Source organism: Microcaecilia unicolor, chromosome 12 (assembly GCF_901765095.1).
Source record: "Microcaecilia unicolor chromosome 12, aMicUni1.1, whole genome shotgun sequence".
NCBI lineage: Eukaryota > Metazoa > Chordata > Amphibia > Gymnophiona > Siphonopidae > Microcaecilia > Microcaecilia unicolor.
Genome location: NC_044042.1, coordinates 93,624,521 through 93,639,473, shown reverse-complemented (window position 1 = coordinate 93,639,473; position 14,953 = coordinate 93,624,521). Strand labels below are relative to the sequence as shown.

General features: G+C 41.7%; 1 protein-coding gene across 8 annotated transcripts in view; it reads left to right on the top strand.

Moving 5' to 3' along the window:
• The window catches only part of MAPT (microtubule associated protein tau), a 344,430-nt gene that overhangs the window by 152,055 nt on the left and 177,422 nt on the right, over positions 1-14,953 (top strand). For 6 of the 8 annotated variants that reach the window (XM_030220780.1, XM_030220784.1, XM_030220781.1 and 3 more), the window contains 2 exons: positions 1,705-1,754; positions 4,818-5,006. In XM_030220780.1, coding sequence (XP_030076640.1) covers positions 1,705-1,754; positions 4,818-5,006 — 239 coding nt within the window. The remainder of the gene's footprint in view (positions 1-1,704; positions 1,755-4,817; positions 5,007-14,953) is intronic. The other 2 variants (XM_030220786.1, XM_030220785.1) reach the window with 1 other exon arrangement.

Sequence of the window (14,953 nt, the reverse complement as noted above, 5' to 3'; positions counted from 1 at the left end):
AATCAGCATGGCCACATTCCCAGTTTATTTAAGATTAATAAATGTACTCACTCTGCTGCTCCCCAGTATCTCTCCACACTCGTCCTTCCCTACACCCCTTCCCGTGCACTCCGCTCCATGGATAAATCCTTCTTATCTGTTCCCTTCTCCACTACTGCCAACTCCAGACTTCGTGCCTTCTGTCTCGCTGCACCCTACGCCTGGAATAAACTTCCTGAGCCCCTACGTCTTGCCCCATCCTTGGCCACCTTTAAATCTAGACTGAAAGCCCACCTCTTTGACATTGCTTTTGATTCGTAACCACTTGTAACCACTTGCCTCCACCTACTCCTCTCCTCCTTCCTGTACACATTAATTGATTTGATTTGCTTACTTTATTTTTTGTCTATTAGATTGTAAGCTCTTTGAGCAGGGACTGTCTTCTATGTTTGTGCAGCGCTGCGTACGCCTTGTAGCGCTATAGAAATGCTAAATAGTAGTAGTAGTAGTAGTAGTAATATAGGTGAAAGTAGTTACATAGTAACATAGTAAACATAGTAAATGATGGCAGAAAAAGACCTGCATAGTCCATCCAGTCTGCCCAACAAGATAAACTCATATGTGCTACTTTTTGTGTATACCTTACCTTGATTTGCACCTGTCCTTTTCAGGGCACAGACCGTGTAAGTCTGCCCAGCACTATCCCCGCCTCCCGCCACCGGCTCTGCCACCCAATCTCGGCTAAGCTCCTTAGGATCCATTCCTTCTGAACAGGATTCCTTTATGTTTATCCCACGCGTGTTTAAATGAAAACGGTAACAGAATTCAAACCAGTATGTTTTGAACATCCTGTGATATTTGTAATGGATATAGATTCATTGCAATAATTTTCAAGAGGAAACTGTGTACATTGTTTCTCTTTGAATAATTACCATTGTCAATAAAAAGTAAAGTGTACGTGTATATATGTGTGTATATATTTAGGGCTAGATTTACTAAGGGGTCCTTTTACAAAGGTGTGCTGAAAAGTGGTTTGCGGTTTGCGGTAGTGTAGGCTTGGGTTTTGGGCACGCGCAGAATCATTTGTCAGCACACCTGTTAAAAAGTCCTCTTTTTTTTCCCCCCCCCAAAAAATGGATGTACGGCAAAATCAAAATTGCCGCATGTCCATTTTAGGTCTCTGATCTTACCGCCAGCCCCATAGACCTAGCAGTAAAGAATTTGGGCAGTAAGGACCTATGCACGTCAGATGCCACTTGGCGCTTCCGCTATGCACGTCTGAAAATAAAAATTGTTTCAAATGTGTGTAGTGGACGTGCACCAAAAATGAAATTATCGCAAGAGTCACGCGGTAGTCAGGTGGTAAGTACATTTTGGCACACGTTGGGTGCGCATAGGCGCCTATGTGGCTTAGTAAAAGGGGCTGTCAATGATTTAACAGCATTACTGTGTGCTGACACCATTGACATGTACTTAGTAAATAGGTACCATTGCATAAAATTCGGGCTGCAATAAATAACACGCATTAATTCATGTTAGCATGTCATTATGTGGTAGTGCTCTTTAGTAAATCTAGCCATAAAGCTTAATAGCTTCTGTTCATTTCCACATTCCTGTTTAGGTTATAATAAATATGCTGGGATTAAGACACTTATAAAACATTTTGAATTTGGTGTCCAAGTGGAACACAATCCAGTTTTTATTTCTGTCCTTTCATTTCCCCAGATCATGATGTTGAGAAATATGAGCTTGGCGATCAAGTGAAAGCAGAAAAGGTAAGTCTGCAAAAAACATTCAATAATTGTATGTAAATCAAAGTTTTAGTTATTTAAATATTAAGTTACCCGGTTCCCACTGATGTTTCATCAGTCTTTTAAAGGTGCAATAACATCAAAGCTTTATTTGAAATACAAGCCTGTTTTTTAATGCAGACTCTAATGCTTTTGTATAATGACATAGTAGAAGAACACAGACATAGAGCTATAAAAATAATTGAAAACCACAATGCATCATAATTAAATAGAATGTTCATATATTGAGGGTAGAGACATAGTTTTGGCAGATAAAAACAACCTGATCAATCCACGCGTCCCATTTGTGCTTTCCTGCTAGTAATACTGTAAGAGGTGTCTCTCAATCTGTGATCTGTTTTTCCCTTCTGCCACTGAGGTTCTTTTGTATCTATCCTATAAATGCTTTAATTTTGTCACTGTTTTGACGTCTGTCATTTCAGATAAAAGCTTTTTCTAGATGCCCACCACCTGCTTGGTGTGAGAGTATTTTGTAACCGTCTTCTTATCGAAAAAGAGATAAGATCTGAAGAGTTGGTTAAACAGCAAGATAAAATTGATGTTTAACATGTACTTAGTGATGGCTATATTCAAAATGGCAATGGTTTGAGTGAGATAGTTGAAGCAGGTGTAAGTTGAGTAGTGGGAAAAGGCTATTTCAGTAGAAATTTGAGAAAAAATAAGATGGTAATCTATAGAACAGGGGTTGAAAATTTTATTATTTAATTTGAGAATTTATATTCCACTTATCTGGTTCAAGGCAGATTACAGCATACATTTTATTATTAGATCCTATAAAATTCAAATCCCACCAATTTATAGAATACGAATCAGTACATTTGAGAATTTGTTGCTAGAAATTATTAGGAAAGGGATGCAAAATAAGACCAAGAACATTATAATGCCTCTGTATCGCTCTGTGGTGCAACCTCGCCTTGTGTATTGCGTTCCGTTCTAATCCTGACTTCTGCTGGTATCCTGACTACTCTCTGCCCATCTAGCTATACAGTGGGAGCCTGAAATTTCTGCATATACCTGAACTGGAGTAAAAGATTTCAAGAAAAATAATTTTGGAGTTATAAATTTCTAACCTAGTTGAAATAAAGAGGTTATAGGCTCAGAAGTAATCTTAGGTGGTGGACATGTGGAATAGCCTACCGGTGGAGATGAGGACTGTATCTGAATTTAAGAAAGCGTGGGATCTCTTAGGAAAAGGAGGAGATAGTGGTTGCTGAGGATGGGCAGGCTGGAGATAGGCCATTTGGCTTTTATCTGCTGCCATGTTTCTATGTTTCTACATGGAAAAAGATTGTGAAGTAGTTGAGCTTTTGAGACAATAAAGGTCCCTTCTTCATATGGCTGTTAAGGTTTTCAGTATATTTTATCATGTGTACCGAAAAAATGGGAAAAAAAGCCTGCCCCTCCTTGTCATTTCTGTTATTGTCACAGTTATGAAGATCCTTCCTTGGGCTCCTGAATCCATTTTCAATGTTCCCCAGAAAATTTCCTCAGCCCATCCACCACCTTCTGTGGGCAGGAGACATCTCTGTAGCTGGTATTTCGCAAATTGACTGAACAGAACAGGCAGAGCATAACTGTTTCCAGTTTTTCCCTCAGTAATGACATTGGTTTTGAAAATACCAGTTTGGACGTTTTTGTGAGAAAAATGGCCAAATGCAGATTTATGCTACTTTTTGGATGTTTTTCTCATTTGAAAATGAGCCCCATAGTAAACAATGGAACTTTGTGAATCTATTCACTCCTGCCCTAGCTGAGATAATGTTTAACCATCTCTCTGACCTCATATGCACCTTTTCTTTAGTCACCTTATTTTCTAGCTCCTCTTACTCTTACATGTTCCATCTTTGCTTGTACCCTACACTGTCAATTAAAAATGTTCTATTATGTATTGTGTTGACATTGTAAATAGTATACCATTCCATCCTTTATATTGTTATTCAATATTTTCACTGCTGTAATTGTCTGTTGCTCATGTTTGATTTTTTTCTTACCTTACCGCCTTGAGTGAATTCCTTCAAAAAGGCTGTAAATAAATCCTAATAATAAATAAGAACTAAAATTGGAATATGGATTTTTAGTTGCTCCAAACTGCCTCTAATACGGCTGGTGTTATCAATAGTTAAGGCATGTTTCATGTGTCTAAACCATATTAGACAGCTGTACCCTTTACTTTTCCAGGACAGGTTTAGGCAGTGTAACCAATGCCCTCATCAGTAGAACTGGTGACAAGAATCATAACTAGAGCTGAGGCCAGAGATCCTCTCAGGTCTTCCACTGGACCTCCCTTCTGTACTAATGTCTATTCAAAATCCAACTGTACAACGTAACTGCTATAACAGTGTAACCCTTCTCTATAAGTTGGTATATTGGTATCCTATATGCTGCTCAATACAGTTCAAGCTTCTCTTACAAATTGCATTCACTACCTCTTTCCTCTTTTCTTACATCCTTCTCTATGAGCTCTCTTCATCAGACAAGACACTGTAATCTGGGCCCTTTTTCTCTGTTCTCAGCTTCCGATTTTACTCTTTCCACCTTGTTGCAACATGTGCCTGGAACAGACTTCTGAAGTCACTGCATCATATGGTCTCTCTGTCCTTATTCCAGTCCAGTCTTAAACTCACCTTTTTGCTTTTAAATCTTAACCACTTCCCTATAGTGGATTTTGAGACACTTTTGTCTTGACTAGATTGTTAGCTATATGGAGCAGTCATTCTCTCTGATGTGTTTCTATTCTGCACTGCATATACCTAGTGTAGTGCTCGCAATGTGTATATTTTATTTCTAAGTCACTTTGGGATTTCTAAATGTAAAGGTGAGAAATCAGAATTAACAAAGCAAATACATTTTTTAGTGTTCTTAAGGTTTGATCAAATATTTAAAAATTGCTCTGGGTCAGATTTGCTGAAGTTGTATTGCACCTTTAAATTGCATAACTTTCACTTTAAGTTGAACATTCCTTTTTAATTTTGTTTTGGCTTGTTTGTCATGTTTCTTTTTGTTTTTAATTTTATGTTTACTTTAAAGACATCCACACCCTTCTCTGCTAAAAAACTGAAAGGTAGATCTTCCATTATTCCCAAATGGTCCTCTCCAGTTGCTAGAACCAATTTGAAAATATCCTCCAGCCCTGCTGAGTACAAAGTGCCAAGTGCCAGTTCTGAAAGAATCTCACCTGTCACCTCCCGGTCTGCCAATATGGGAGCAAAAGCAAAGGTAAGAAACCTGGGAGAGGAATTCATGAAGGCTTCCCTAAAGAAAACTGTATCCGCTGTGTACAGATTGCTATGTCTTGCATTAATTCAAGGTGGTGATAATTCAGTTTGGGAGTCTGAAGGAATTAGAATAACTTTCCTGTAGTTCCCTTGAACCTCTAGGAGCAATGATGTTTTAAGATGTCTTAGATTACATTATATGTGCTGGGTTTCACTTGGTACATAGTGGCTGGCATGGCAGTGATGATGATGCAGATAGTGAGGTGTATTTTCAAAGTACTTAGACTTACAAAGTTACATTTATTTATTTTTTTATTTATTTGTTGCATTTGTATCCCACATTTTCCCACCTATTTGCAGGCTCAATGTGGCGTACATAGTAAAGGCGTTCGCCAAGTCCAGTAGAGAAAAAAATACATGGTGTTGTGGTCGGAACTTTGTAAGTCTAAGTGCTTTGAAAATGAGCCCCGGTATATACCAGTCCTAAAGGGCTACATTTGGGGTTGAGGACAAACTAGAGTGACTGCTTCTTGTCCTGTGTTTTTGGTGATCCCATATATTGGCAACTTCCAGTGTTCACCAATGACACGGTGTGCTTTGAAGTATGCCAGGCCTACAGCAGCTCCATGAGCCTCTGTCCCTGCCTTCCCCAAGGTTCCCCTGTTGTGATATACTCCTACTGGCAGTAGAAAGGCAGAAGGCTTCTTTCTTTTGCTTACTTTTATCCAAAGTCTTCAGTTGCACAGGTCCCTCCAGCTCCACACAGTTTACGATTTCAGTTTGAAATTGACAGAGAAGGAGGTGTTGCAGTCTGACTCATGCCGTGGCTAGGGATGGACAGAGAAGAGGGGGACAGGGAAGATAAGGAGAGAGATTGAGATAGGAGTGGGAAGTAAAAGGAGATGATTATGCTGGGCTGGGGATAATAATGATTATTGTTCTGGAGTGGTAAGGTGGACAAGAGATGATGGGGAGAATTGTACAGGCTTATGTACCCACATCCCCACCCCAGATTGCCCTGGCTTTGATGCTGTGCTAATTATGGTTCTAGGAATTCAGGGAGCAGTTAGAAACGTAGAAACATGACTGCAGATAAGGGCCAAATGACCCATCCAGTCTGCCCATCCTCGTAACCACTAACTCCTCCTTTTCTTAAGAGATCCCAAATGCCTCTCCCACACTTTCTTAAATTCTGATACAGTCCTTGTCTCCACGATCTCCACCTGGAGGCCATTCCACGCGTCCACCATCCTTTCCGTGAAAGAGTGTTTTCTTATAAGAACTTTAACATAATACTTTCCATGATTCTTTTTTTCTTGAGATTAACATTTTCAGTGAAGTCTCATTGAACTTAACCAATGCCAAATCCTCTCCCCACCTTCCAGAGTACCAAATGTAGCACACGGCTGACAGATTCATAGTAAAATAGTAAATGATGGTAGATAAAGACCTGTACGGTCCATCCAGTCTGTCCAACAAGATAAACTCATTTTACATGGTATGTGATACTTTATATGTATACCCGAGTTTGATTTGTCCTTGCCTTTCTCAGGTATACATATAGTTTATATGTATACCTGAGAAAGGCAAGGATGGACCAGGGGCTGGTACGTCACTGAGCCCTCTTTTCAGACAACCGGATATGACCTAATACACTGGGGAACAAATTTGACAGAGGGTGTCTTAAGATGCAGATTCTGGGTGGACAGCCAGACTAAGTCCCCTGGATGAAAATAAGGAACAGGGCGCTTTTTCTTATTGGCCTATCTCTTATATTTCTGGGTAGCTTTCACTAGGAGTTCCCGTGTAGTCTTCCACAGGAGAGAGAGATTCGAGGGTAGCCTCAACCACCAGCATAAAAGAAGATTGGGGTATGGGCAGGGGTATTCTTGGGTGTTGTCCGAAGACTGTCTTGAATGATGAGGTCCCAGTGGACTCATTCACTTAGTTAATGTAGTAAAATTCAGCCCAGGGCAGCAACTGGGACCAATCGTTGTGTTGAGCCGAGACGTACTTATGTAGGAAGGTTTTCAGAATTTGATTTATCCTCTCTGTCAGGCCATCGGTCTGTGGATGATATCTAGATGAGAAGTCAAGCTCGACCTGCAATACTCATACATCAACAAACTCTGGAGGTAAACTGGACCCCTCTATCCAAGCTGATGGACTCTGGTAACCCATGAAGACAGAAAATCTTCAGTGCGGGCTACTGCAGGAGCCGAAGGTAATCTGGATAGGGGAATGAAATGAACCATTTTCACAGCCCAATCCACCACTACCCGTATAGTGGAACCATCAGGCTGAGGAACGTGAGCAAGTTTTCCGGCTTTCTGGGACACCTGAGGGCATTCTCCCCACAATACAGGCACAAATTCTGGGTCCAGCATTGCTGTTTCTCTTGGTCACAGAGAGAGAACTGGTCTACCTGCATGGGCTCCCCAGCTTCGCCTGAGGTGGAAGTCTTGGAAGGAGAATGGGGAGCATGCTGAAAACTAGAAGTTGGTTGGACCATTTTGCAGACAGATTGCCTCTCCTGCACTCGCTCTCGAAACCGGATGTCTCCGAGTACACAAATTAATAAGGTCATCCAAAGTTGTTGGAAGGTCACTTCCAGCCAATTCATCTTTAATCTGGGATGACAACCTCTGCCAGAACACCGCTATCAAGCTCTCATTTCACTCCAGCTCGGAGGCCACAGTCTGGAACTGGATGGCCTAGTTGCCCAGTGTTTGCGATCCTTGCCACAGATTAAGCAGTTCAGAGGCTATGGAAGAGGTCTTCCCTGGTTCCTCAAAGATCCTTCGGAATTATCCCAGGAACTCATTCAGGTTGTTCAGTACCAGGTTGTTCAGCTCCCAGATAGGGGAAGCCCAGGCAAAGGCTAGGCTAAAGAGGAGCGATATGATATATGCCACTCAGCCTCTATCAAAAAAGAAGTCCTCTGTTTGAAGCTCAAAGATTTGGCATTGGTTAAGGAACCCTCTACAGGCCTTCAGGTTCCCATCGTACTAGGGTGGAGATGCTAAGTGGATCCTTGAGGCTCCTAGGGTGACCATAGGACCAGGACTAGCAATAGTGGGTGAGGGAGCCATAGCCTGGAGTGTGTCAGAATTCTGGAGGTGGTTCATCCTCAGGGTCAAGTCCTGGATGGCTCCAGAAAGCTGTTGGAGTTGCTGAAGCAGCTGCAATGCCAGTGACTTTGTCCAGCTCGTAGCCCTGGCATCTGTCATAGGCAGTGAAGGGTGAGCCCTTGGACCATCATAGGGGCTCCAAACCAGGGGATCCAGAGGGTCCAGATGGACGGCTGATGAGTCGCACCTTGTCAAAAGAGATCAGGAAGTTGGCCCTGAAAAGGACCCTTGGGGGCAGGCCTGGAGGCATATTTTCAAAGCACTTAGCCTTAGTTCCATAGAAACCTATGGAACTTTGGAAGGCTAAGTGCTTTGAAAATATGCCTCCTGGTGAGCCAGGACATGGAATGGCCCTGAAAAGGACCCTTGATGGCAGGCCTGGAGAACCAGGACCTGGAGTGATTAGGCTAGGAACAGGAACACAGGACTGGACTGGAGACAGGATGCTGAGGCAGGCTACACTGGAGACAGGACACTGGATGCAATTGGATCGGTAGTATCAGATGCGAGGGTGAGGGCTGAGCAGGTCTGGGCACCTAAAATAGCCCAGCTGGGAGATCTGGCAGCTGCTGGCCCTTTTAATTGGAATGATGCAGCAAGCGAGTGCTCCTAGGGAACTTGGCTCCTGCCAGTTTTGATGCATAAGGAGCCAACAGCAGACTAGGGTGTGCCAGGAAAGCCCCTGCCCGCAGTTCACCGTGGTAGGAGAGGTGCAGATTGCCTGAAGATGCCTCCCAGTTTGTCAGGAGGAGGGTTAGGGTCAAGAACAGAGCCATGGCCATGACACTTGAGTTTCCCCGAAAGTGCCCAAACGCACCCTTTCGCACCCTACTTTTTTTTCCTGTGTGGGGGGGGATCTCATGTAGATACTCTAGCTCTTGCTGTATCAGGGCAGATTGAAAAAGCTTCTCATTTAATTTCCTTTACAAAGTTATCTATTTCTCTACAAGCTGTGGAGGATAACCAACAGTCTTCACCATTGGGAGACAAGCAGGATATAACTGAAAGATTTATGGGACTTAGGAACACTGTGTTATCGGATACAAATTACATCACAATGATAGAATGGATCAAACTGGAGGGGAGTTTGCACTACTATATGAGCGATTCCAAACGTTTTTGGCCTACCACACCCTTTGGTTCCATAAATTTATTAGAGTGCCCCCCCACCCATTGAGGCTATTGCTCAAAACAAATTATGCAAAATTTCAATAAGTGTTTATTTAATTAATAACATAAATAGCATCCTTTAATAATATGAATGATGGATTGAAATTTTTATTCAATGTACAACACAAAAGCAATTCACATAAAAAAAAAAAAACCCCAATTTTAATAAAATAATGTACCTACTCGATCTATTGAACATGCTTAATGGGATGGATGAGCTTGATGAAGCAATACCGGTTTCTCAATGTCTGGTTTTAAAGTTACTGAGTAAGAGTCGTAAATACTCACGCTCAACTATTTGGAGTCTATTTCTTTATTTGGTCAGAAGTTGGGCTACCACACTAAAACCACATTCTACCAAATATGATGTTGGAAGTGCAAGAGCAGTTTTTTGAACTATGGTCCATAGTTCAGGATAATGATCTGAAATTTCTTTCTGTAACCAAAACTGTTGATAACTGTTCTTAAATTTTGACTAGTTCCAATCATTTTGTAATTCGACACGTACAAAAATGGCGGCTTGTACTAATGACATCTCATGACTCTTGCAACGCTTCGCTCGTTTTATTTGTGGCGGTGCAAACATATGCACCGTTGGTTCACTTGCAACGGCACAAACATATTGCTCATATGCATAGGCAGATAAACAGTGTTATAGTAGGGTCTATTTGCCAAGCTACCTCTTCGAAAAAATGGTAAAAAAAGAAATACTTAAATATAAAATCTTACTATTTTAGCGGTCTGAATCTATTTCTGTGGCAAGTACAGGTCATCTGCTTGCAGTTATGCTTCAATACTTAACCAAACTAACCAGCTATAAATACAAGAATAAGACATCTGCACACAGTAATGCTTTCAACACTTACCTAAGTGGTGGCTCGTACTATTGACTTCTCATGACTCATACAAAGCTTTGCATGTTTTATTTGCAATGATGCAAACATATGCACTGTTGATTCACTTGTGATGGAGCAAACATATGCTCATGTGTGTAAGCAGGTAAATAGTGTTATAGGTGGGCCTGTTTGCCAAGCTACCATGTTGATAAAATGGTTAAAAAAAAGAAATACTTTCTTACTACTTAGTTGTTCACGCTGCTATATTGTGCTTATCCCTCCAGTGCCCCCTAGCTTTGTCCAATGCCTCCTAGGGGGCTCTACCGCCCACTTTGAGAATCACTGCACTATATGTTAAAGATGGAATTGAGTCAAACAAAATAAACATTCTTCATGAAACAGATAGCAGCGTGGAATCCTTATGAATATAAATTCCATGTGTGAAGAGCAGGAGTTTACTGGGAGTGCTGTACTACCGTTCGCCAGGACAGAACGGACAGATGAACAAATGTTTACGGAAATTAGGAAAGCTGGCAAATTGGGCAACAATATAATAATGGATGATTTAAATTGCCTTTAATATAAGGAATCTGTAGAATTCAATTAAATATATAAACACTATAATTCTACAATAATATTCTGTATCTCCAAAAAAAATCACCTCACAAACAACTAATAAATAAAGTGGGAAAAAAAACACCTCAATCTGAAGAAAAAGAGACACCCCTACTTGAAGGATGCACCTTCATATATATAGGAGGCTCTGCATTATCATTGGTCAAAAAAAAAACCCCACTTAACAATTCCTATTTTTCCAAAAAGTGGCAAAATATTGATTGAAGATACAGAATAAACTTGAAAAAATATTTGAATCAAAGTTGCAAAACTCAATATACACAGTACTTATCTTGGAGATAACCATTGTTCTTCAATCTTAAGATTATATGTTACGTTCACTTCCAAATATTCCAAATCCCAGCAGGGGTTCCCTGTGCCACCATTTCAGGCTGCTTCAGGGGAAAACAACTCTCATAGTATTTCATCCAAGGTATTCCTCAAAATGTGCAACTTCAAAAACAATTTTTATCTGCCAGCACTTGACAAAATGGCGACTAACTACCTAAAGACGCCAAGTTTATATATCGCCGTTCCCTACGTAGAAGCCCAAAGCGTCATTACGTCAGAGTCATTCAATTTCACAAAAAAGCTTTCCAGATTTGATAGCCGCATTCAAACCGTGAGACATCACGGATTGTAAAGTGAATATCCACCGTTGTTCATGTTGACTGAGTACCCGTCTCACATCTCCTCTCCTTTCTGTAATTTTCAATTGTTCTAGCACTACATAGCGTAAATCAGAAAAGGCATGTTGTTTCTCCACGCATTGTGTCACCAAAGGTTCATTTAATTTCTTTGCCTGAATACAATGCCATTTTTTTTATGTCTGCATTCTACTCCTTGTGCTTCCCCTGGGGGGTCCTTAGTTTCCTCCCCACTGCTACATCTGATGAAAACTGAAACCCTGTTTCTTCTCTTTACCATTTGGTTGTTCTTTCTTCATCCAAGGGTAAATGTAACCCTCTTTATAGTCACGCTCATCACATTGGAACTTTTTGATCTTTTGTCATTTTAATTCTTTCTTAAATTTATCCATCTTCTTTGTTAAATTCCCACTTCAGGCACAGGCAGCTCCTTGTGACTCTGGGCAAGTCATTTAACCCTCCATTGCCCCATGTAAGCCGCATTGAGCCTGCCATGAGTGGGAAAGCGCAGGGTACAAAAGTAACAAAAATAAAATAGATACTACTGGAGATTCTACATGGAATGTTGCTACTATTGGAGATTCTACATGGAATGTTGCTATTCCACTAGCAACATTCCATGTAGAAGCCTGCGCGGCCACAATGGTGATCTGCAAGGGCCGACTTCTACATGGAATGTTGCTAGTGGAATAGCAACATTCCATGTAGAATCTCCAATAGTAGCAACAGTGGAGGAGTGGCCTAGTGGTTAAGGTGGTGGACTTTGGTCCTGGGGAACTGAGGAACTGAGTTTGATTCCCACTTCAGGCACAGGCAGCGCCTTGTGACTCTGGGCAAGTCACTTAACCCTCCATTGCCCCATGTAAGCCGCATTGAGTCTGCCATGAGTGGGAAAGCGTGGGGTACAAATGTAACAAAACAAAAATCCTTCAATTCCTCTGCATAGTTAACCGTTTCATGTTGTTCTTTTAATAACTCATCAATTTGCTCTTGAATACGTTTAATCAAAAGAACCATTAAGTCTAAGGAACAATGATTTAAAATCATGTTCCATTGTAAAACAAAGTCTTCATCATCCTGAAACATCGTATGGGCACGGAGCATTCGCAATCCTCAAGGGATTACCTCCTGTTTACAATATTCTACCAAAGACGCACCATGTAATTCTAATCGAGAGAGAGATCGGTGAACATTCAGAATTTCTGTCCACACTTTAGAAGATTGTTCCAATATATCAGATGTTAACAAAGCTGAAGCTTTTAGAATTTCATCCCTTTGATCTTGTAAAAAAACAAATCCTGTTTTCCAATTTTGTGCCATAATGATTCCAATAACTGGTCAAACCTTTAATATAAAGAATCTGTAGAATTCAATCAAATATATAAACACTATATATTTATATAGGGATCCTCCAGAATTCTGTAGCACCCCAGGCTATGGCTCCCTCACCCACTGTTGCTAGTCCTGGTCCTATGGTCACACCAGGAGCCTCAGGGATCCAATATACAGTGGGGGAAATAAGTATTTGATCCCTTGCTGATTTTGTAAGTTTGCCCACTGACAAAGACATGAGCAGCCCATAATTGAAGGGTAGGTTATTGGTAACAGTGAGAGATAGCACATCACAAATTAAATCCGGAAAATCACATTGTGGAAAGTATATGAATTTATTTGCATTCTGCAGAGGGAAATAAGTATTTGATCCCCCACCAACCAGTAAGAGATCTGGCCCCTACAGACCAGGTAGATGCTCCAAATCAACTCGTTACCTGCATGACAGACAGCTGTCGGCAATGGTCACCTGTATGAAAGACACCTGTCCACAGACTCAGTGAATCAGTCAGACTCTAACCTCTACAAAATGGCCAAGAGCAAGGAGCTGTCTAAGGATGTCAGGGACAAGATCATACACCTGCACAAGGCTGGAATGGGCTACAAAACCATCAGTAAGACGCTGGGCGAGAAGGAGACAACTGTTGGTGCCATAGTAAGAAAATGGAAGAAGTACAAAATGACTGTCAATCGACAAAGATCTGGGGCTCCACGCAAAATCTCACCTCGTGGGGTATCCTTGATCATGAGGAAGGTTAGAAATCAGCCTACAACTACAAGGGGGGAACTTGTCAATGATCTCAAGGCAGCTGGGACCACTGTCACCACGAAAACCATTGGTAACACATTACGACATAACGGATTGCAATCCTGCAGTGCCCGCAAGGTCCCCCTGCTCCGGAAGGCACATGTGACGGCCCGTCTGAAGTTTGCCAGTGAACACCTGGATGATGCCGAGAGTGATTGGGAGAAGGTGCTGTGGTCAGATGAGACAAAAATTGAGCTCTTTGGCATGAACTCAACTCGCCGTGTTTGGAGGAAGAGAAATGCTGCCTATGACCCAAAGAACACCGTCCCCACTGTCAAGCATGGAGGTGGAAATGTTATGTTTTGGGGGTGTTTCTCTGCTAAGGGCACAGGACTACTTCACCGCATCAATGGGAGAATGGATGGGGCCATGTACCGTACAATTCTGAGTGACAACCTCCTTCCCTCCGCCAGGGCCTTAAAAATGGGTCGTGGCTGGGTCTTCCAGCACGACAATGACCCAAAACATACAGCCAAGGCAACAAAGGAGTGGCTCAGGAAGAAGCACATTAGGGTCATGGAGTGGCCTAGCCAGTCACCAGACCTTAATCCCATTGAAAACTTATGGAGGGAGCTGAAGCTGCGAGTTGCCAAGCGACAGCCCAGAACTCTTAATGATTTAGAGATGATCTGCAAAGAGGAGTGGACCAAAATTCCTCCTGACATGTGTGCAAACCTCATCATCAACTACAGAAGACGTCTGACCGCTGTGCTTGCCAACAAGGGTTTTGCCACCAAGTATTAGGTCTTGTTTGCCAGAGGGATCAAATACTTATTTCCCTCTGCAGAATGCAAATAAATTCATATACTTTCCACAATGTGATTTTCCGGATTTAATTTGTGATGTGCTATCTCTCACTGTTACCAATAACCTACCCTTCAATTATGGGCTGCTCATGTCTTTGTCAGTGGGCAAACTTACAAAATCAGCAAGGGATCAAATACTTATTTCCCCCACTGTAGGGATATGACTGGTGATGAGGGGAGCTAAGACCTGCTAGTTAACATTAGCAGTATAGCAAATCTTAATAAACTATGACTACAGCAGAAGTTGGATTATAACTAGGAGGGGGAGGGGAACAAGGCGGAAGCTGGATGTGACTCAAGGGATAGGGAAGGGAACAGTCTAGAGCAGAAGCTGGAAGGGACTAGGAAAGGAGAAGAGGAACAAAGCAAAGATGACAAGAGGAGAGAGAAGAAATGGAAAAGGACAATATGGAAAAAGAATTTAGGAAAAGACTGATATGTGGAAAGTGGAAACGATATTGGAACCAGCCCAATTTATAAAATGAAATAGAGAACAAAGGTAGAAAATAAGAAAGTTGAGGCCGATAATCAGAGCAATTTAAGCGGGCTGGAGAGGCTCTGGCCTGCATTACTTGTCCCCTCCTAACCACTGAATATTGCCTC